The 22,744-nt window shown below is 37.8% G+C and overlaps 1 protein-coding gene across 3 annotated transcripts in view; it reads right to left on the bottom strand.

Moving 5' to 3' along the window:
• The window catches only part of DTL (denticleless E3 ubiquitin protein ligase homolog), a 42,142-nt gene that overhangs the window by 5,792 nt on the left and 13,606 nt on the right, over positions 1-22,744 (bottom strand). For all 3 annotated transcript variants that reach the window (XM_019428941.2, XM_019428950.2, XM_019428965.2), the window contains exons 9-13: positions 21,426-21,529; positions 21,032-21,136; positions 17,733-17,845; positions 11,175-11,264; positions 8,412-8,547 (exon numbers count right to left, since the gene is read on the bottom strand). In XM_019428941.2, coding sequence (XP_019284486.2) covers positions 8,412-8,547; positions 11,175-11,264; positions 17,733-17,845; positions 21,032-21,136; positions 21,426-21,529 — 548 coding nt within the window. The remainder of the gene's footprint in view (positions 1-8,411; positions 8,548-11,174; positions 11,265-17,732; positions 17,846-21,031; positions 21,137-21,425; positions 21,530-22,744) is intronic.

The following is a 22,744-nucleotide window of genomic DNA, read 5'->3' as shown; positions in this document are numbered from 1 at the left end:
TCTCTAGTAACAAGGAAAGGCCATCAATTATTTCTAAGTCACAAACTCTTTGAATTATAACTGATATTTAATTCAGTTTAATTACTGAATTGCATTTATATGCAACTGAATTTAGGATGAGCTGACACAAGACAATCACTAGAATACAGATTCACAAGCACTAATTTCAGTCATTTAGTTACCCTGTATGTTCTACCCTGTGCTTTTTACTCATCAAGCAGTTTTGCCTTGAGACAGAGAAATTCTACAAACTGACGTTTGCCTAAACTTTCCCCATCAACTATACATTCAGAAATGGCCAAAGTGATACTGCTCTTTCAATTAAGATCATTTTACTGGAAAATCCCATTCTGGAGTAACGTGCTACAGAAGGAGAGTTAGTGACAGGGACTGTCCCTGAAGCATCTGGTGATAGTTCTCATATTCTAGAGCTTGATTAGTCATTATTTCAGGAGGACAGAAACTTTTCATTTGTTTCACTCTTCAGCACAGATCAACAGTCACTGCACAGTCCCTACAGTTATTAGTTCCATGAGAGTGGGCTGAAGGGTAGGGTTAAGGCAGAAAGTCCTAAAATGGCATGGGTCTTAGAACAGGCACATTCTAACACAGGATTAGGGGAGAAGGAAAAGCGGGGCCCTGGGCTAAGCAGGTATCTAAGTTTCTGATACCTGAGTAGCAGACATCTGAAGTGTTTACTAAGGGTCAGAGGGAGATCTGATGTGGTGGAAAGCTGGGGCATTTCTCTTCCTTTAGGATGTTAAATGGAGGAAGGAGTGGACCATGGGGTTTCAAAGAGAAGATTTTATTAACTTTGAAGGTTAACAAAACTCTGCACCAAATTTCAATCTTTTTAAAAAAATAGTAATAAGATTATTAAGATAATAAAATCTCATGGTAAAAAAAATTCAGTTTCAAAGGGAAATTAAGCGAAAAGTAAAAAACCCTCTTTTCAACCTCATTTTACTCGTGTGCATCCTACAATTTTCTAGATGCCTATTACCACACAAAGGTATATCAGATCTTAAAAACCCAACAATGGATTATTACACAAACACACACCACATACACACATTCTGCAATTTCTTCTTTTCTCTAAACAGTGTTTTTTTCTCTATGTCTCTATAAACTTAGACACACTGCATTCTTTTTAACAGCTACACAGTATGTCACTATATGGTCCCTCGATTTAAATATAACATGGCCGGTAGTACATCATCTACTGAACCCCCACTGACCCAAAGCACTGTGTGAGATCTGAGGACACGGTATCATAGACTGCATTACTGCCCTAAGGGCCTCCTGCAAGTCAGTTCTTTTGAGGAATTATAGAAAGCTTACTAATAATCAGTCACTTTGCAGCTTCTTTCTGTATAAGAGTTTGCCATTTGGCCTCAGCCTACCTTTCCAGTCATATCATGTACTGCTACTTTAGGATCCTGTTACAGGAGACTACTCACTGCTTCCTGAACAAGCTGTGCACTGTCACATCTCTGTCTTTGTTCATGTGGCTTTCTTGCCAAGTCTGCCCCTTCTTGGCCAGGTAAAAATTCTCCTCATGTTTCAGGCTCTGATGACAGCCGTTAACTTCATTGTGAAGATTTCACAAACTTCTTTCCTCCTCTCCCACAGGAAGTAGGCTCCTTTTGTTTATACAGCTAAGAGAAATGTTTACAATGTACTACAGGGCTTTTGTATCTGCCTCCTGGACTAGACTGTGAGCACCTAGAAGGCAGGTGATGATGATTTACTCATTTTTAGGTCTAGGGCCCCTGTAGTACCCAGCAAAGAATCATTAAACAATGTTTGTGAAATTTCATTACTGCTGAGAGGGATGACAGTGAGGTTCCATGCATCAAAAAACAGACTCTGTAAGCATTCTGCACACTTGCAAGACTATGGCAAGCACATGAGATAGTACAGGTAAGGTTTCCTTCTCTTCAAGATAAGGACAATCATCTTTGTCACTCAATAATGCCTAGACCAGAGGTTCTCAATCCTGGCTGCATACCAGAATTACTTGGAGCTTTGTAAGAATACAGGTAAGAATACAGGTAAGCTTTGTAAGAATACTTGGCCCCCACCCCAGACCTACTGAATAATCTCTGGGGACACACAAACTTTTAAAAAGCTCCACAACTGGTTAAGATGCACAGCCAGGGTTGAGAACCATTTGCCTTGACAGTACTGAGATTGCTGGCTGAAACAGTGACACAATAGTAAGCGATAGAGCAGGTGCTGGCTGGGAAAAGTAGGGCAGAGGGAAAAGGCGCTGTGCCTCGGGTTTAAAGCCTTCTAGTTGGTGTGTTAAAAGGGCCAGAAGAGAAGATACGAAGCCCAGGACAACAGTGAAGGATTGGGGTGGCAATTAGAAGCTTGGGAAAGCAGAGGACCATCATTTTCAAACTGGTGGTGTGATTAACAGCAGCCACTCTGTTGCTGGAAGCTGGATTACAGGGCTGAATAGCCAATGTGCCAACCTTTGGCATTCAAGTGGGGTTGATTTTCTTTAGTGCTCTTCAGAGTAACTCTAGCAGCACCCTGAATGGAGAAATCTTGGTTGGGTCTTAACTTGAACTATGCTTTCCTGTGTTGGGTTTTAAAGGAGGCAGTACTGGAGAGTGCTTCCAAGCATGCACTCTAAATGTGTATTTATTTTTTAAGAAAAGGAGAGACAGAGTGTGGGTGAGGAAAGGGCAGAGACAGAGAGGGAGATAAAGAATCTGAAGCAGGCTCCAGGCTCTGAGCTGTCAGCACAGACCAAGCACGCACTCTAAAACCAGACTGCAAGTGTTTGAAGTCTGGTTCTACTACAAACTTCACAGCTGTGCGGGATCTTAGGCGAACCTAACTTCCTTGAGCTTTAGTTTCGGCTGTTCGGGAAACTAAGTAAGATAATCCAAGTGGGTCTTTAGATTGTCTCCTACTCAATAATGGCTGAATGTGGTCGCTATTATTATGGTCCAAACTTGGTCAACATGTATAACTCTTTTTGTGACTTGGCTTCCAAAACCAAGAATAATTAATGATACACTAAAAATAATTAAAAGCAACTTCACTTTTCATTAATACTCTTAAAATGGTTACAGCAATTAACATAGAAATGCCACCTCTGGGAATCTATTTTAATGGGATGAGGGAACCCTAAATTCAGAAAAAAGTTTCACAAAATTTTGGAAACAAAATGTCCAACTACGAGAGAATAGCTAGATAAACTGTGGAACATTTACTCAGTGGACTATTTTAAATATTTTGCTAAAAAGATAACACAGAAAGTGCTTAGAACATCATGTTCAGGGAAGACATCCCCAAGAAATCCAAATGTATTTACAGTATAAACATGATTCTATTAATAAGAATCTCTGTGGAAAAGGAGGAAAATCTCAAAAATAAGTTAAAATGTTAATTAAAATTATTTGTGAGTGGTAGAAACACATGATTCTTCTCTTTTTTGTTTTCCCAAATTAGGGATAGATAAGTAAATATAAAGACAAGGCAGCTGATAGACATCTATGTTCACGGATCACAAAAGTTAACACATCTTTAAGATGGCAGTATTCCCCAAACTGAACTATAGATTTGATATAATGCCTATCAAAATCTCAGGGAACTATTTTGTAGAAATTGACAAGCTGGTTCTAGTATCTGTATAGAAATACAAGTGACCAAGAATAACCAAAATAATCTTGAAAAAGAAGAAAATTGGGGGACCCAGAGTTTCCAATTTCAAAAACTTGCTACAAAGCTATAGTAATCAAGACAATGTAGTATCAGCCTAAGGATAGACATATACATCAATGGAACAGAATGAGAATCTAGAAATAAATCCTTACATTTATGGTCAATTGATTTTTGGCAAGGGTATGAAAATAATTTAATGGAGTAAAGAATAGTCTCTGTTAAAAATGATACTGAGAGGGGCGCCTGGGTGGCTCAGTCGGTTAAGCGTCCGACTTCAGCTCAGGTCACGATCTCGCGGTCCGTGAGTTCGAGCCCCGTGTCAGGCTCTGGGCTGATGGCTCAGAGCCTGGAGCTTGCTTCCGATTCTGTGTCTCCCTCTCTCTCTGCCCCTCCCCCGTCCATGCTCTGTCTCTCTCTGTCTCAAAAATAAATAAAAAACGTTAAAGAAATTAAAAAAAAAAAAAAGATACTGAGAAACCTGGATATCCATGTATAAAAGAATGAATTTAGATCCTTATCTTACATCGTACACAAAAACAAACACAAAATGGACCAGATGGCTTAAAACTAAAAATCTCTTTGTGACCTTGGGTTAAGAAATGGTTTCTTAGATACAACATCAAAAGCACTAATTGACAAAGGATAAAACAGGTAAGTTGGATTTCATCAGAATTAGAAAATTTTGTGTCAAAGGACATCATTAGGGAAGTAAAAAGACAACCTACAGAATAAGAGAATATTTGCAAATCGTTATATGACAAAGGGCTTATATCCAGAGTATATAAAGAACACTTACAACTCAACATTAAAAAGACAAATAGTCCAATTAAAATTTGGGCAAAAGATGTGCAGAGGCATTTCTCCAAAGAAAATATACAAATGGCAAATAATAAGCACAGGAAAAAATGCTCAATATTGTTAGCCATTAGGGAAATTCAAATCTAAACCACAATGGATACCACTTCACATTCACTAGGAGGGCTGTAATTAATTAGACAATAACAAGTGCTGATAAAGATATAGGGAAATTGGGACCCTCATTTTGGATAATGAAAATACTCTAGAATGAGATTGTGTTGATGACTGCCTAACTCAATATACTAAAGGCCACTGCACTGTATACTTTAAATGGGTGGACTTATGGTAGGTAAATACATCTTGACAAGTCTCTTAAAAAAAAAAAAAAAAAAAAAAAAGAGCCTCAAGGGGGAAAAAAAGTTCAGGAAGTAAAAAGTAACAGCAGTTTACTATCTAACTCCCTTCTGAATAGAAAAACACCAAAAACAAAAAGCTAACTCCTGTTCAAACCAAAATTATGATCCTGTATTGGGAAGATAGGGGAATGCGGAGCATGCAGAGGCTTGGTAATGGTGGGGACACAGAGCGAAATCCTCATCTCACAAAGTGAGACGTCAGTAGATAAAGTTGAAAACAAAAGAAAACAAAAATCAAAAGAAACAGAAATGCACAAATACTATTTAGAGATATAGACACACATATCAAAGAATCAGCTAGAAGATTTGAGAGTGGCTGTCCCTGAGAAAAGGGAACTATGGGGCAGGGCATCTGGGGACTGTTTATCTCGTTCACTGTTGAAGGACTCGCTGGCTTTTTAAACTTATATAATACTAATAAAAGAAAAATTTTTTTAAAGAGAGGAAACACTAAAAACTAAAAAATAAAGGCATCAAAGGCTTTACTAAAGCAGACCTACAAGTAAAAGACCCTCCCTTGGAATCCAGTTCTGCTTATAGCATCTTTTAAGAGACTAAAGAACTAAGTCATTAGAAAAATGGGCATATATTCGGTCTCATCTTCAATTCCCCATTAGCTTAGGCCTTGATGGTTAAGGTAAAATGAATCTTTAAGCTTGAATTTCCAGCTTACTACTATATATCTGTTGATAACATGAGAATCCCCTCTGGCTGGTCCAGTGCTTGGAAGAGTTTTGCTCTTGGTGTACTATCACTCTCTTCAATACTGTCTCTGTCAATTCATGGTTATTACAAAATCCACATACATGGTCTTTCCAATGCCTTGGTTTCTATAGCCTTGTCCTTTAATTCACTCAAGCCACTTACTCCTTGACCTTATTACTACCAATCTGCAAATCCTGTTATCTCAGTTTCAACCACCACCTATGTAACAGTTCACTTTAGTGATCAATCTCCAAAATCCCTCATCTCTAGGGGATCCTCAATTCATTTATCTTCCCACTTTGACACTATCCCCTAGTGCCACTTTATGCTCACTTCCTTCCTTACCCAGTTTAAATCCTGCAGTCAACCATTACAACCATCCTCTCATATCTACCCTCAACTTCCTTGGCCCTCCTCTCACTTTACACTTGTGGATTTAAACCACACCTCTGGTTAAATGCAACTCCGCACCTATAGTGTATCTGTACCTGGGCAGCAGACAACCATTAGACACTGCTCACTTGCAATTCATGACCACTAGCCTCAAGTTGACCCACTGCCCAACAACCGTATTTCCCTGGTCCACTTTCTTTTCTTTTCTCTGCGTGACTATTTCAGACTCACTTATCTCTCCTCAAATCTCAACCACTTCCTCCCTTACCCTTATTTTCAGTTGATGATCCTGATTCCTATCTTACTAAGAAAATAGAAGCTATCAACTTCCATAGGTTCTGACCTACCTTCACTGTGCCTGTATGTTCCACCTTCTCTCTAATTATTATGGATGAACTATCCACACTCTTAGCAAAGTCCTACCCTTCTACTTGTGAATTTGATACCATCCCTTCACACTTACTTGAGAACACTGCTCTAGTAAATTTCCCTGCATCAAGTTTCTCTCTCTATAGGATCCTTCCAATCACATACAAAATGCTACACTGCTTAAATAAATTTTTTTTTAAACATTTACTTTTGAGAGACAGAGTGCAAGCAAGAGTGGAGGAGAGGGGGAGGGACAGAGAGAGAGAGAGAGAGAGAGAGAGAGAGAAAATGAATCTTAACCAGACTCTTCACTGTCAGCACAGAGCCCAACATGGGGCTTGAACTCACGGAGTGTGAGATCATGACCTGGGCCAAAGTCCGACGCTTAACTGACCGAGCCACCCAGGTACTCCAAAATGCTATATTCCTATTAAAACAAAACAAACAAATGCTTCTTCTTCCTTCAGCCACCACTTTATTTCTCTCCTTTCCTTTCTAGCAAAACTCCTTGATAGAGCCTTCTATACTTGTAGTCTCCAAGTTCTCTTCTCTGATCCTCCTGAACATCCATCAGACCATGACACTCCACCAAAATTGCTCTCATGGAAGTCACCAAATAATCCCCACACTGCCAAATCCAAAGGTCATTTCAGTCCTTGTCTTACGTGGAATGCTAAAAACGTTTGACCAAATGGACCCCCCTCTCCATTACTTACTTGGGTCCCAAAATACAGTACTCTCCTGGTTTCTTCTCTAACTTCTCTGGTTGTGTCTGTTTCTTCACCTCTCTAATCTCTAAACATTGGGGTGTTCCAAGGCTCAGACCCCAGACCTATTCTCTACCTTAGCTATAGCTTCCTTGCTCTATGATGATGGACCCCAAATTTATAGCTTTAGCCCCAAACTGCAAAATTAACATCTAACTGCCTCTCTGACATCTCCATTTGAATGTCTAATAATCATATCAAACAAATACCCAAAGGGAACTTCTGCTATTCCCTCCCAAACCTGTTCCTTCTGCAGTGATTCCTGTTTAGGTCAATGGCAATTCCCTTCTTCTAGTTTTACAAGCCCTAAGCTCTGAAGTCATCCTTAGTAATTCTCCCTTACATCCCACATCTGATTCCACACCATATTCTGTTGGCTCCACCTTGTACATATATCCAGAATTTGAAGACTTCTTACCATATCTTTTGCTACCCCTCTGTCCAAGTCACCATCATGGCTTCCTGGATTATTTCAAAACGACATTAAAATTAGCTTCCAGCTTTTATACTGCTCCCTTTACGATTTGTTTTCAACACAGGAGTAAGAATGATCAAGCAAAGTCAGATCATGATACTCGTCTATTTAATACCCTGCAATAGCTTTTTGTCTGTCAGAATAAAAGCCAAATTGTAGAAGAACCTCATTTCCCATTACTATTGCCCTCCCTCTCTCCTTAGCTTGCACCAGCCACAGGGGCTATAGCCATATTAGCCCCTTCAAGGAACAAAAAAATATGTCAGGCCTGCTCCTACTTTAGGGCTTTTGCACTTGTCTGCCTGGAATGTTCTTCAAAATGTCCACGTGGCTCACTATTTCACTTCTTTTACTCAAATGTCATCTAAACATTTAGACCTCCCTGGGCACCTAATTTCCCAGTGTTCTTTTTTTTTTCTCAAGTACTCATGATTTGACATAGTACATATTTTACTTTAACTTGTTTCTATGCCGCTCATACTAATCTGTAAGCTTCGTTTATGTCTTTGGGTTTTTTGATTCTTTTGTTCATTGCTAAATCTCCAGCAACTCAGAACAGTGCCTGGCACATAGTAAATGTTCAATAAAAATTTTGAAAATAAATCCACCACTGGATTCCAGTGCTTCGTATAGATGATAAACATAGTAGTGCTCAGAAAATATGTATTGAAAAGAATGAATGTCAAAAAGATGGTGCTTTCCTTTAAAAATATACCAAGACAAGATGAAATCTAGCTTATCACTCTGTACTGTAGAATGAAACCAATTAAACCATGAACAACTTAGAAAAATGCATGGGATCCTTACCTAGGTCAGCTCTCGCCTCTTTTTTCTTCTGAGATGCCCAACCCACTATGGAGAGCTTATCTCCTCCTGATTTCTCCTCTAAGCCTCTATTCAAACGCCAGATTTTCAGTGTATTGTCATCAGAGCAGGTAGCAATCTAGTGAGAACCAGGAAGGGAGTCAAGAAGTTTCAATCAAAGACTTACAACAAAGGAAAAATTTTGTAGATCTTAAGGACTCATAAGGAGAATTATTCTGTCTGACACACCAGGATATAGAAAATGATATCTGAAAAATCATATACTTCCATTCTTTGCTTTCAGGAATCACTCCAGATTTCCAAAGGACTCTCTATAGTTTCTTAATAATTCTGCTGGTATGTCTTTCATTACCAGTCATTTATTACCTGACCTAATGCCATACTATAAAACCAAGTTCATTTCATTTTTGCCTTAAAAACTTGGGCTAGTCATTATCTTTATAACTTTCTATAGGACTATGACATATATAATTATAATACCTTTTTTACTCTCCCTCTTAAGTGATAAACCAGTACATGTCACCATTCAATTTCTACCACTTTCTTCTGAATTATACATGATCTGGCTTACTGCTAAAGTAATGGGATCATTTCCAAGATCAGGCTTAGTTCAGGACTCTAGGAAGCTGTGACAAGTAGAATGAAACCATTCCTTTGAGATTCTTTTTAAATAGGTAAAGGAGCGATCTGGGAAAACAACAAGTTCACTAGGCTGAAAGAAGTTAAAAATAACCTTTGCCCCTTTAAAAATATCTGACCATTCCCGATCTTGGTCCCAGCCTTTTATGGCAGAGAAAGTCCAGCCTGAAGAGCTTGTGGCAAATGGCCACTGGTACCAGAGCTGTTCCCCAGCATTTGTTTATATAATTTCTCTATTTCAGTCACTAAAGAGAGAGAAAAAAAGAACACACGTTCTCTTAAGTCTTGGCCCCCAAGAGACTGGCAGCTTTTTCCTTTCCTTACTGGGAGGCCAAAAGAAGACACACATATTTAACTGCTCAACAAGAAATGCCTGGAATCCCCAGTTACTCTACGGTCTATTAATAAGAGTTATTAGTTCCAGAGCACCTACTGTGCATCTGACAATTTACATTTTTTAACTTGTTTAATACTCACAATGTAAAAAACCTTGAACTCAAATAACCTCATCTGCAGATTAGAATAAAGTTGTTTGCCCAATGTCATCACAATTAAGTGGCAAAGCTAGAACTGAAATATTATGTTTTTCCAATTTCAGAGGCTAGAACCTTTTGTTTTTATACCATACTTACCTTCCTAACTCTAGGCTGGGAGCAAAATTATTTTATTTTATTTTATTTTATTTTATCTTATCTTATCTTATTTTATTTTATTTTAATGTTTATTTACTTTTGAGAGACAGAGAGAGACAGAGCATGAGCAGGGGAGGGGAAGAAAGGGAGAGGGAGGCACAGAATCCAAAGCAGGCTCCAGGCTCTGAGCTGTCAGCACAGAGCCCGACGTGAGGCTTGAACCCAAGAGCCATGAGATCATGACCTGAGACAAAGTCGGACACTCGGACACTTAACCGACTGAGCCACCCAGGTGCCCCTAGGAGCAAAATTATTTAAAAAAAACTTTTAAAAGGGTTGTCACTAGATGAGTATAGGTAAACAGCCTTGTCATTTCCTAGGAGTCCTTCCTGTGCATATACATGAGGACAATATATGGTGGTTGAAAAAAGATGACATAAATAACTGAAAAATTAAAAAACTATCCCAATTCTACAAAATAGAAAATATGTTAAAAGCAGATATTTCACTGCAAGTTACATGGAATCTCAGAAGGAAAATGTCATTGGGATATAATTACTGGTGATTAAAACGATTAAGTTAAAAAAAAAAAAAAGGCCTATCACGAGGCTGACCACAGAAATGGTTATATAGGGATACAGAAATAAAAAGAAATCCACAGCAGTACTGGAAAGCTAGCAGAGATGCCTTGAGTAGAGCAGACCATAAAAAGTTTCTGGAAGATAAAAAACAGATGGGAACAAAACCTCAAAACTTCATACGTGAAAGGGGAGATCTCCACAGAAGTGATATTTCTTGTAAATCCCAATAACCCAAAGACCAGGGGAAGTACAGGCCAGGAGAGTGACTGGAACTTGGGCTGCTATTGTATGAAAGCCCTACATGTACATAAAGATTATGATTATGTTTCTGGTCTTTCCACATTTCAGGATTTTGTTTTTAAGTATTACTGTTAAATTTTTTTTTTTTTAAGTGAGAAATGTCTAAAACATTTTAGAGCTACTTATGTAGTTTTGCTATAGATAACCTAGCACATGAAGACTTCACAGCAAGCATTGTTTAGGCATGTGAACACTAAATTGGATTGTGAAGAACAGTCGAGATGTTACCTTTAATATGTCACATTGATAATATGTAGATAGTTAATAAAACTAGTTTTTTCACCTTAAAATTTTCTTTTTACTTTAGAGTTTCGGATAAAATTTAATGACGTTGAAAACTTAATTCTATGTTTAGGAAAACAATGACTTCCAAGGAATCAAGAAATCCATTCTTATTCTTTAGTGTAAGTTTCTCTACTGGTAGAGAAAAGTAGAATGTGTATGATTAATGCTGACATAGATCCTGGATGGCCTCTAGTTCTTTCGATCTCTATTTAAACATTGAAGTCTGTATAACACTCAAAATAACCTTGGGAAAATCTACAAATCTGTGATCCACTTTTTAAATCAACTACAGAGATTTATTTACAAACCTTTGTGAAGTCTGATGGACACCAGCACACAGATGTGACCTCTTGAGAGTGACCCTGGAGTACCGTAGGAGGATGCCAGGGTGTGGAGACCTATTACACCATCAAAAAAAGAAAAAAACAAGTCAGCAGAGCAGTGCTAGGTCTTCCAGATAGAGCCTTTGAATCTCTCCATATTTGTGCCTTAGATAGCTTTGTTACCAAACGTCTCTTAAGTATGCCTAGTTATAGCTCAGAAAAGAGTTCCAATGGGCAAAATATTTCTGCCACCGATCTGAGAAAACAGATATGAACTCAGATACCAGGACAGGACTACCTAACTATCTATATATATTTTGACTAAAATTCAAGAATGACATTTTTCCTCACTTCTTAGCTGGTAACTTTCTGCAAGGATGGGGTTCAGCTGCTAGGTAGTGTGCACTTCAAGGGAGCCCTGTTTTTACATAGCCTAGGCATTTTCAGATCTTCTCTAATCAGTGACTTCTGGGAATACTGCATTAACTAAACCCTGAAGGCATCTCAGACATACTACCAGTTCTCCTGCGACAAGAGGACAGTCTTTCATCCAAAAGACTCACTGATTTTTACCAAAGTCATCCCTGCATTTTGAAGGACTATAAACCATATACTTTTACATGGCACTTTGGTATCCTTTTTAGAAAAAAAGAATCTTTTACAATTTCATTTTGGTTAATTTGATTAAAGAACTCTTGAATTTTCAGTTAAGTTCTGCTATGTTTTAATGAATCAAGGGTCATATTATGCAGTACAACACACATGACTAAGGATCAGAATCCCCCCCTCGCTGGATGCCATTAGTGATCTGCGTTTGACAGTTGATTCATTCGAGAGCTGTCAATCCCTTTCAGAGGCCATGGGAATTAATCAGCACAATATGGCACAAACTCATTTAACTATTATTAGCACATGTGTTTGAAAAAGAGAAATTATTCCCTTTTCATTTTCCCAAGGCTCTGAATCATTGTTCATCTGTATGAAGAAAGTGGAGGCGACTCTGGAAAGAATATTTGCAAGAATGACTAAGTAAACTTAATAGATTTCCTTCAATTGTAGTGAAGATATTCAACACACTGATTCATAAGGTTCTCCAACTCAATCATTACTACTCCTCTCTTGGGTTAAATGGCACAGGTAATGATTCAAAAAGCAAAAGAAGAGAAAGAACAGAGTCTAATTTGCCTTGCTGGGTTAATTAGAGTTTCACAGAAAAAGCTTTTTCCTGAGTATTAACAAAAAGGATCTCACTTTCTGCCTCCTACAATGGCACAGAGAGCAATAACTCATTCTCTCACAAGGTAGCATATTTTAGAAAAGACTTTCATTTCAGGAGTCACAGAAATTCTCCACCCTTCTCTCTTTGGGATGGCCCCAGCCCATTAAGTTTCTCTTCACCCAAGGCCTAAGCAGGATGGGTAGCAGCAAATTAAAAGGGAGAGAAAACCCTAATGTTCTTTTGACCCTCCCTGGTAGGAACACATTACTCTACTGCATTGGTTTACTCTGCTTATGGCCTCTAGCTTGTCATTTCATGATACTGGCTCTTCTTCAATTTCCTAGGCATTATAATACCTAAGGAAACCTAAACGTGTATACAAAGGATTAAAATAAATTAAAAAACAAACAAATATCCGCCAATAGAATCCATGTACATTTTTGCATTTACCTATAGGATCTAAGAGAAAAAACAAAAGATCCCTTGGAAAAACTTTTTACAAACTGGTAAGATAGGAATAATAATGACAATAAAAGTCAGCATTTGTTGAGCCAGGCACTTTACATAGCTTCAAACGTGGGGGGAGAAGGTTCCTCAAAAAGTTAAACATAGAATTAATTACTAGACGACCCAGCACTTATATTCTTAGATATACACACAGAAGAGCTGAAAATGTATGTTCAAACACTTGTACCTGAACGCTCATAGGTGCTTTATTCATAAAGCCAAAAAAGTGAAAGAATTCAAATATCTACCAACTAATAAATGCATAAGTAAAATGTGGTCAATACATACAGTGAATACTCAGCCATAAAAAGGAATGGAGTACTGATACCTGCAACAACATGATGAATCTTGAAAACACTGTGTGACTCTATGTGTAGGATATGTCCAGAAGAGGCAAAACCATAGACAGAAGAGAGGTTAGTGCTTGCCAGAGGCCGAAGGCAGGGAAGAACAGAGAGAGACTCTTATTAAAAGGTACAGTGTTTCGTTTTGGAGTAATGAAAACATCTGGGAATGAATAGTGATGGTGGTTGCACGATATTGTGATTATACTCAAAATCCCTGAACTGTACATTGACAAATAACTAAAATGATGAACCTTATATCCTATGAATTCTATCTCAACAAAAAAAAAATTGGAGAGAAGGACATGAGGTAGGCTGAAATGAGAGGTACTGTCCAGCAAGTTTATCTGAATGGTAGTTACAAGCGCTTTCACAGTTTAGGACTATACTAGCGTGGTATAGTACCCTTGCTGACTACTCAAAGGAGATAAAATGTCCTCTGGTGAAGCTCAAGTTGTTTTTAAATCCTTCCTTTTTATTCAAGTAAGTTTTTATTTATGGTCACTTCATTTTTATAAAACATTACTGCCTTTACATGATTTCATTTTTTTAAAAGCCTCTCTCTATTTTTAAGTAGGAAGAGGAAACTAAGTCCAAGAGACATTTACACCTGTGCATCCTGGAGAGGGTCAAACCATGGAAAACTGCCCTCTCTTACATATTCTAGCTGTTATACAGACTTTGCTTCAAGGCATGAAGAGTCCCCGTGGTAAAACTCCTGGAACTATAAACGCAACAGGTAGAAAGAACTGGCTCTAAGCTATGCATGTAATAAACATTTTGTATCCTTAAACATGTAAAAAAGATGAGCACCTTTCCCCCCAAAATCTCCTTACTATGCCCAGTGAGAAACCAAATCTCATCTTTATTTCTGCCATGAGATCATTTACACTTCCTAAAGTGTCAGGCTCAATGTTTCGCCAGTCAGCGGTAGAACTGACTGTGCCAAATGAGTTTATTTATAACCACTTCAATACTATTCAGCGGCTATAACAGAAATGAACCAGGAAAAGGAGGTGAGGGATAAGAAATTAAAAAGAAAAAAATATATTAACTGTATTTTTGAAGTCTTGGGCCTCAGTATCAGAGAGCCTAACTATATATTATATCTCCCCTTTGCTGAGCAGTGGTAAAGATTAGAAGGCTATTCTCTTCTGTCTTAAGATCTGGAACTCCTTTATTTCACTGTTTTCTTGTGCCCATGGGCTTTTTACCATAGAAAAAATCCCAACACTTGAAGGAATTCTGACTGCTGGAAACACAGCAGAGCTATAAGATAACCTAACAGCCTGGATACTCAGCTTGCATGGAATGGTTTTAAACTACACCCCCATCTTATTTTTTAATCATGGAAAAGAGAAACTGAGCCACGTCACTAGGCAAATTCAATTTTAGGAGCAGTAAGCTTGCCAGGATCTCAAATATCAGAGCCTGCACATTGAGTTATGTGTGGACAGGCAGGAGAACATCATGTCTGAACCACATCATTCAGCACTGACATGTGACCCTGCCTAGGAATTTAGAAAGGGTCACCCATGTATGTGATAGCCACTGAGTAGACATCTGAAAATGGGTTACTAACAACAGTCAAGTATCTTTACTGCATGTCTCTAAAGAAACTATACCTCCACCCTTATTCCCTGAAACGAAACAAAACAGTTTGTGTACTAAAGGAAATAGAATCGACAATAAAATATATCTGTAAACACATACACCCATGTATAATATACAATTACATGCATAATTACATATATGTAATAAAAAACTTATTTTAAAAGATTTTTAGTAATGATCAGTGCATTAAGTATTTTTTGCATAATCTTTTATTATGCTTTTTTGTATGTGTACTTTTCTTTTAAGGAATTAAAAAACTTAAAAAGATACAGACTTTGGTAGGAATAAAATCTTTCTGCTAAGTTGGAAGTCAAATAGAAAAAGGAATGGAGATAAGATAGTGAGAGAAGGAGAAAGGGAAAACAAAAAGAAAAATAAGCATTAAGACCAAATTTGAAACTCAAAACTTAAAATATTAGAAGAAAGCATTAGTGTTGCTAACCTATATCATCAAAGTTTAAAACTTGTATCAGAAAATTTTACAGACAAGAAACTAAGTAAAAACTCTTATGAATCAGGGTCTCAAGCATATATTTTACAAGCAAATTTTCATTTAAAAATACAATAAGTAGGGGTGCCTGGGGGGCTTGGTCGGTTAAGCATCCAACTTTGGCTTAGGTCATGATCTCACAGCTTGTGAGTTCAACCCTGCTTTGGGCTCTGTGCTGACAGCTCAGAGCCTGGAGCCTGCTTCAGATTCTGTGTTTCCCTCTCTCTCTCCCCGCCTCCCCTGCTCATGCTCTGTCTCTCAAAAATAAATAAACATTAAAAAAAAATAAAAATACAATAAATAAAAAAAAGAAACGTGCTTGTAGGAAAAGAGGCAAGTACAACACAAAAGCAACTTGGATAGAACAACGTCTCCACCATGTGACCATCTAGGATATTGTGACTAAAAACTCTTAAGGTAGTGTTGCATTTTTGTACTTCTAGGTATTCAGAGAAATCATTTTTTAGTGTGTCCCCCAGGACCAGATGAAATTAAGCTGAAGAATTATCCTTCATACCTGACAGATTCTACCCTGTCCTAAGCCAACATTAAAGATAAGACTTCCTATAGGTTGGCAGGACTTACGAATGATGTAATTGCCTCCTAAGAAGGGATTTGATAACATTGAATCTGGGTCTATGAAGTTTGAGACATTATGACTCTAAGATCCAAAATGTGTGAATTCTGATCATTTAATTCACCAATGTCAGGGACATTTATGATATTACAGGGCAACCTAGAAGATAATTTCTAGCCCTAGGAAAACAATGCCACATTACTCTTATTTCTCTGAACTCCCAGACACTTCTATAATTAATTAGTCCCACAAGAGCTACTTTTCAGTGGTCAGCAAGTGCTACTTGTGTAGTATTTCAGTTTTCTCCACTAATGTCAAATGGAAAGCTTTAAATTTCTTTTTAATATATTTTTTAATGTTTATTTTTTAGAGACACAGAGAGAGAGAGAGAGAGAGAGAGAGAGAGAGAGAGAGAGAGGAGATCCGAAGCAGGCTCTACGCTGTCAGCACAGAGCCAACTTGGGGCTTGAACTCACGAACCACAAGATCATGACTGGAGCTGAAGTCAGGCGCTTAATGGACTGAGCCACCCAGATGACCCCAGCAGCTTTAAATTTCTTAGCTTATAGTAGTCACTTAGGTATCATTGTTATTTAAAAAGTAAAAAAATATTGGGGCACCTGGGTGGCTCAGTCAGTTAAGTGTCCGACCTCAGCCCAGGTCATGATCTCACAATTCATGAGGTAGAGCCCTGTGTCAGGCTGTGTGCTGACAGCTCAGAGCCTGGAGCCTGCCTCGGATTCTGCGTCTCCCTCTCTCTCTGCCCCTCCCCTGCTCATGCTCTCTCAGTCTCTCAAAAACAAATAAACATTAAAAAAAAAAAAAAAAAAAAAAGTAAAAAAATATTATAAACTTGTGAAATGGGAAATCAGTAAAATAAAAAAATTAAATAATGCTATTAAATATATACAAAAGTGAGAAGCACCTGGACAGCTCAGCTGGTTAAGCGTCTGACTCTTGATTTTAGCTCAGGGCGTGAATCTCACGGTTTGTGAGTTTGAGCCCCGCTTTGGGCTCTGTGCTGACTGTAGTGCAGCGCCTGCTTGGGATTTAGATTCTCTCTTTCCCTCTCTCTCTGTCCCTCCCCCGCACTCTCTCTCTCTCTCTCTCTCAAAATAATAAACTTAAAATGTATATATATATATAAACTTGATAAAGCATCTATTCTATTCTAATCTTCTATTCTGTTCTTAAGATTGAACACTTATGAAAGAGTAAAGGATACAATTGCCATACAAATATTTTTGAGTGTTTTGTGTAAGGCTCTATGGTTAATTTGAGTATAGGATCCTGGGGATTAAAACACTGTATTTTGAAGATATTTCTAAAAAATTTTTATTTATTTATTTTGAGAGAGAGTGTGTGTGCAAGCAGGGGAGAGGCAGAGAGAGAGGGAGAAAGAGAATCCCAAGGAAGCTCCACGCTCAGCGCAGAGCCTGACATGGGGCTTGATCTCATGATCAAGGCAGAAAGGCAGTCCAACGTGTTTTTCCAGGAAGTAGGACAAAGTAGTTAAGACTCTCTCCGGTCTTCTGAATTCTCAATTTCCTGATAATCTGTGAAACTCCTGGAGGACATGGATTGTCATTTCTGAGCAGCTCTGGCCATGAAAGTGTGTTATATTCTGACAGAGAGAGGTTTGGCTATGTTAAGAAGCAAGAAGCAACTTGTATTGAACATCTGATGTAAAGAAAGTTAACAGTACATGTTTGCATTCAACTTGCTCATCTTAGAAAAAATATTTGTAAGAACACTTTAGTCTCACATTTGTGAGGGAAGTTTGGCAACTTACCTTCCAGATGTAGGCAGCTTCATCACTTGAGCCACTGACTAAAAACTGGTCATCTGGACTAAGACAGGATTTAACATAGAAGGTAGAGTTTTGATGTCCATTGAAGATAGCCACTGCCAGAGGGGGAAAAAATAAAATTACTTGGTTCTTATTATTTCCAGTATTCAAATAAATGCAGACAGTATAAATGTTCTAACAAGTTTTATTAGTGTATTGACTATTGAATATTGAAACAGATAGTCAAGCTATTTTCACTAAATTAAAAGGAATTGGACATTGTCACAAAAGTATAGGAAGTCTCAGAGAGAGGTTTTATATTAGACGCACTCTCATGACCTAAGCCCAAATACTTGGTATAGAGCTGGCTATAGAAGAGAAAGTGATGAAAAACATTCCTAAGAAGAATGGAACCAGTTTCCACTCTTTTAGTTAAATGCCTTTATTAGACCCCTCTTTCCCCACCCTGAGGAAGGGCTTTTCCATTGTATAATACATTGGTCCTTCTTCCTCTAAGACTTCAAATCTCAAGGACAAATTTCCTATTTTATTCTTTCCTCACTAGACCTCACAGTGCTTTGAACAGAGTAGATTTTCAAACATTTGTTGCATGAATAAGCAGTAATCAGTGGAAAGAGTTAAGATTTAGGGACAGGTCATTTGGGATGTAGGAATCTATCTTAATTTTTTTGTAGGAGTCTTTTTAATTCCACACTTTAAAAAGGCTGGAAAGAAAAAGCTAGTGGGGTAAACTATATGTTCACACGTAAGATACTCCAACTAGGTTAGTTTTAGCCTTCAGGTTTAGACTTCTTACTACCTGTGGTAAAAGGGCAAGTAATCTAATCTAGCACAATGTGCTTGACAGTTTCTTCTACCCTCAGACCAAAACCTGAGGCCTCTGGTATGAGAACACTAATAGGAAATATAAGAAAAATAATCTCACTTACTGGAGAATTTAAGGATACATATAAACAGGAAAAAAAATTCACTCCAATCTTCTAACAGAAAGGAAATAGGAATTATTAAGGGACTTAATAGCTTTCCTTAAGTGGTCATAGAAACCTCTTCCTTTTACCAGAATAAAACTGGAAAAAGATCTTGTAGTTTTTGCTTTTCAAGAAAAAGCCTACATATTAAATAGTTTCCACTGCAACACTCTCAATGTGGAAGTAGAATGTGAATCAATTCAGATATAATTTTCTTTTCACCTATTATGATGGATAAATCCTCACAAAATAAATAGCCTCCTTTGTTCTGAATCCAACTCCAAAACTATATTTATTTTTTTCAACTCGAACTATGAATGGAAAACTACAGACCAAATTTCTCACTAAACCAGTAAGTGTTTACTGCCCTCTGCTGGTCTAATAATGTACACTGTAAACGCTTCAAACCTTTTGAAAAATCCTTAAACCTGTATTGGCTTTGATTAGCTTAATTTAAATTAATAATTTGGGCTCTGAAAATGCTTTACTGAAGTAGTTCAGAGTCATCCTTATGAACATCACTTAGTATAATAAAATATTGTGAATTAAAAGCATGGGAAATGAAATATTAAGCCCAGGACCCTCTGAAGTATTTTTAATTAAAAAATTTTTTTATTAACATTTATTTATTTTTTGAGAGTCAGAGAGAGACAGAGCATGAGCAGGGGAGGTACAGAGAGAGGGAGACACAGAATTGGAAGCAGGCTCCAGGCTCTGAGCTGTCAGCACAGAGCCAGATGCGGGGCTCGAACCCACAAACCGTGAGATCACGACCTGAGCCGAAGTCAGTCGCCCAACCGACTGAGCCACCCAGGGGCCCCAGGACCCTCTGAAGTTTTGAAAAAGATAAGCAATTACCAGATGTCACATACACATCTGTCACTCAATTTCTAAGGAACGTTATCTATCTACCTATCTATCTATCTAATACTATTTTAGGAGCACAGGAAAAAGGTCACTAAATTATTAGTAAAGTAGCATTGGGCATATTTGTTCGATGACAGAGGGACAAACTAAACTCAAGCCCCCCTTTAGGGCCACACCATAAAAAAAAATGACACAAAAAGAGCTCTTGTGGGGCGTTGGGTGGCTTAGTTGGTTGAGCGTCCAACTTCAGCTCAGGTCATGATCTCACGGCTTGTGAGTTCGAGCCCCACGTCAGGCTCTGTGCTAACAGCTTGGAGCCTAGAGCCTGCTTCAGATTCTGTGTCTCCAACTCTCGCTCCCCCTCCCCCACACTCTCTCTCTCTCTCTCTCTCTCTCTCTCTCAAAAATTAACATTAAAAATTTTTTTTAAAAAAAGGAGCTCTTGTATATTTGATAACACAATTGGGATTATATTTTTATTTTTTGGAGAAAGATTTTAAAAAGTCTATTTTATATGGCTATTTAAATTAAAAGCTATCCAAGTTCTGGCTTTACTCAGGAAAATAGGAAAAGAAGTTATATACCGCTTCCCCTTTCCAAATAATCTTGTTCTTGTTTAGACAAACACCAGAACCAATCCAGGGTGTTAGAAATACCAACTGTGAAGCTGTCATAGAATTCAAACTCCTAATAATGGCTTGGGGCAGTCTTTGGAAACTTCTGTAAGAGCCCAGCTAAATTCTACACTATTTTAAGGTTCCTTATTTATCAACACATCTTACTTTAATGGGAACTAGGTAACTTTGGGGATTGGTTATAGAATTCAAAGTCTGTTTCTGACCTGAGCAAGAACCAGGTTACGAATATGTAGCTTGCCTAAGTAATTGATAATATTCTTAAAATTATATAACCCAAATAACCCTTTTCGATGATGTCTAAGAAATTTTCACTTTTTAAAAAATGTCATGTATCAACTTTGAACACCAAATTCCAATTTTAATTTTCTTGAAGACAAAAAGAAGGCGAGGTTGGGGAAAACTAGAGATATTTAAGGAGGCTGAGTAGATAAAAACTATTTAGGGGCTTAAAAACTTCAGCCCCCTAATTTTAACAAACAACCCCCAAACAAGACAAAAGCTAAGCAGAACAGCTTTCTGTATCACGAAAATTGAGATAAATCTAAATATAGTCAAAGGGACATAATTTCAGGAAAGACTCACCGTTAACATAAAATTAAATCACCATAGAGAGCAGGATTCTGTTTACTTGTGCAATTACCACAGGGAAATGTATCTATCAAAACATCACTAGAACTAATCAAAGACCTCAAAGTCCTCATACGTCTTCATAGATTTGGTTTAGAAAAAAGGCCAATATTAAATTATCATTAACAAACACTTCCATATTAGTTTTTGGGTAGGAGATTTGAAGTTGCTAAGATCTTACCTGGAGAAGTCTTTAATCCAGTCATATTGAACATGTAGATGTTGTCATCTGTGCAGTTAGCAAATAAAGTAGAGCCCGTGGAATCCAAAATCAGACTTGAGTATCCTAGAAAAAGGAAACTTTAGTTAGCATGTCCTGATGACAGTGAGTAGAACAGAAGTGAAAATGTGGAGGCAAAAAGAACACTCCACAAGATTATCAGAATTTGTCCTCCCCCAAATATATATAAACCAAAAATATTCTTCAGAGTGTTTATCTTTCTAATTTCAAAAAGATACAATGACATGTTAGCTTTAAGTCTGTGTTGCTGAAAACTAGCTTGATATTTATTTTTAAAATTTTAACAAAAACTCGCACATCTAAAAAAAGTCCTACAGGCTATAAAAAGGCTTACCTAGTTTTCGAGTGCTGCTACCTGGGTACAGAAAAGACTTGGATGCTATGGGTTCCTGTCGATAAGCAGTATAATTCTTCCGTAAATCCCATATTTTGATTACCCTAAAAACCAAGGTAAAGAAAGTTATTTTGTAGCCACCCAACTCCAACCAGTTTCAACTACATTGAATGTGAAATGACTTTTAATCTGACTCCTCTGGCTCATCAATCAGGTGTAATGAGGATATCTCACCGGGAAACAGATTGAACTATCTCATACTGTTATTTCCAATGTCAGGCTAACAACTTAAGCAGAACGGAAACAGATGTGATCTGACCCAGTGATGGGTTACCTTGAGTTTACTTTAAGGGAGCGGAAAAGGAAGATGAAGGTTGGGTTCCGATGGTCATTGTTTCATTGTTTTCAGAAACAAAACAAAATAAATGCTTCCTAAGCCATTAACACTCTGCATGTAACCTCTAACATCATAAGGACTAAGCCCTGTCCCTATGGTTATCTCTCTGTATAAATCCTTAAGTAATCTAAATAAATTTTCCCGTGAAATGAAGTATTTCTTCATTTCACTTACTGGTATAATTGTCTTAATCCTCAACATCTAGTTTATAGGCAACCTGAAAAAAACCCAAGTTTGGTATAAAAGGGCAGTATCCTTGGAAACAGCAAGCTTTCACAGCCATTCAGAAGCATTACTAATAACCTTCAGATAATCCTTCATTTGTGCCTGAGAATTTGGTCCACAGACAAGTTTTGGTGTCCAGAAGAGACAACAGAAATCCTAGTTCATTAAGCCATCATCCTAAATTAGTTTCGAAGGTAGGGATGTCTTCAGAGATACAATGAGCAAATAAGAGGGCAAAGAAGGGTGCTTAAAAAAACATTCAAAGAATTTTTATTCTAACAAAGCGACCAATCAAGAAGTACCACAAACTTATTATTTTTTTTTTTAAATACTTATTTATTTTTGAGACAGAGAGAGACAGAGCATGAACAGGGGAGGGCCAGAGAGAGAGGGAGACACAGAATCTGAAACAGGCTCCAGGCTCTGAGCTGTCAGCAGAGAGCCCGACGTGGGGCTCAAACTCACGGACCGTGAGATCATGACCTGAGCCGAAGTCGGATGCTTAACCGACTGAGCCACCCAGGCGCCCCACCACAAACTTATTTGAAAACCAAACATTCAGACCAATCACGGATGGTAGGTATGTGAAAGTCATTAGGCCTTATTACTCCTTGAAATGCCCGTTATATACCCAGAATCAGATTTCTTCTTTTAGGGTTATTACTAAACCTGAGAAGATAAAATCCAAAATAACAGA

This window comes from Panthera pardus, unplaced genomic scaffold (assembly GCF_024362965.1).
Source record: "Panthera pardus isolate Hobbes unplaced genomic scaffold, ASM2436296v1 HiC_scaffold_21, whole genome shotgun sequence".
Taxonomy (NCBI): domain Eukaryota; kingdom Metazoa; phylum Chordata; class Mammalia; order Carnivora; family Felidae; genus Panthera; species Panthera pardus.
The sequence above is the reverse complement of the archived record's forward strand: the minus strand, read 5'-3'. Positions and strand labels throughout refer to the sequence as shown.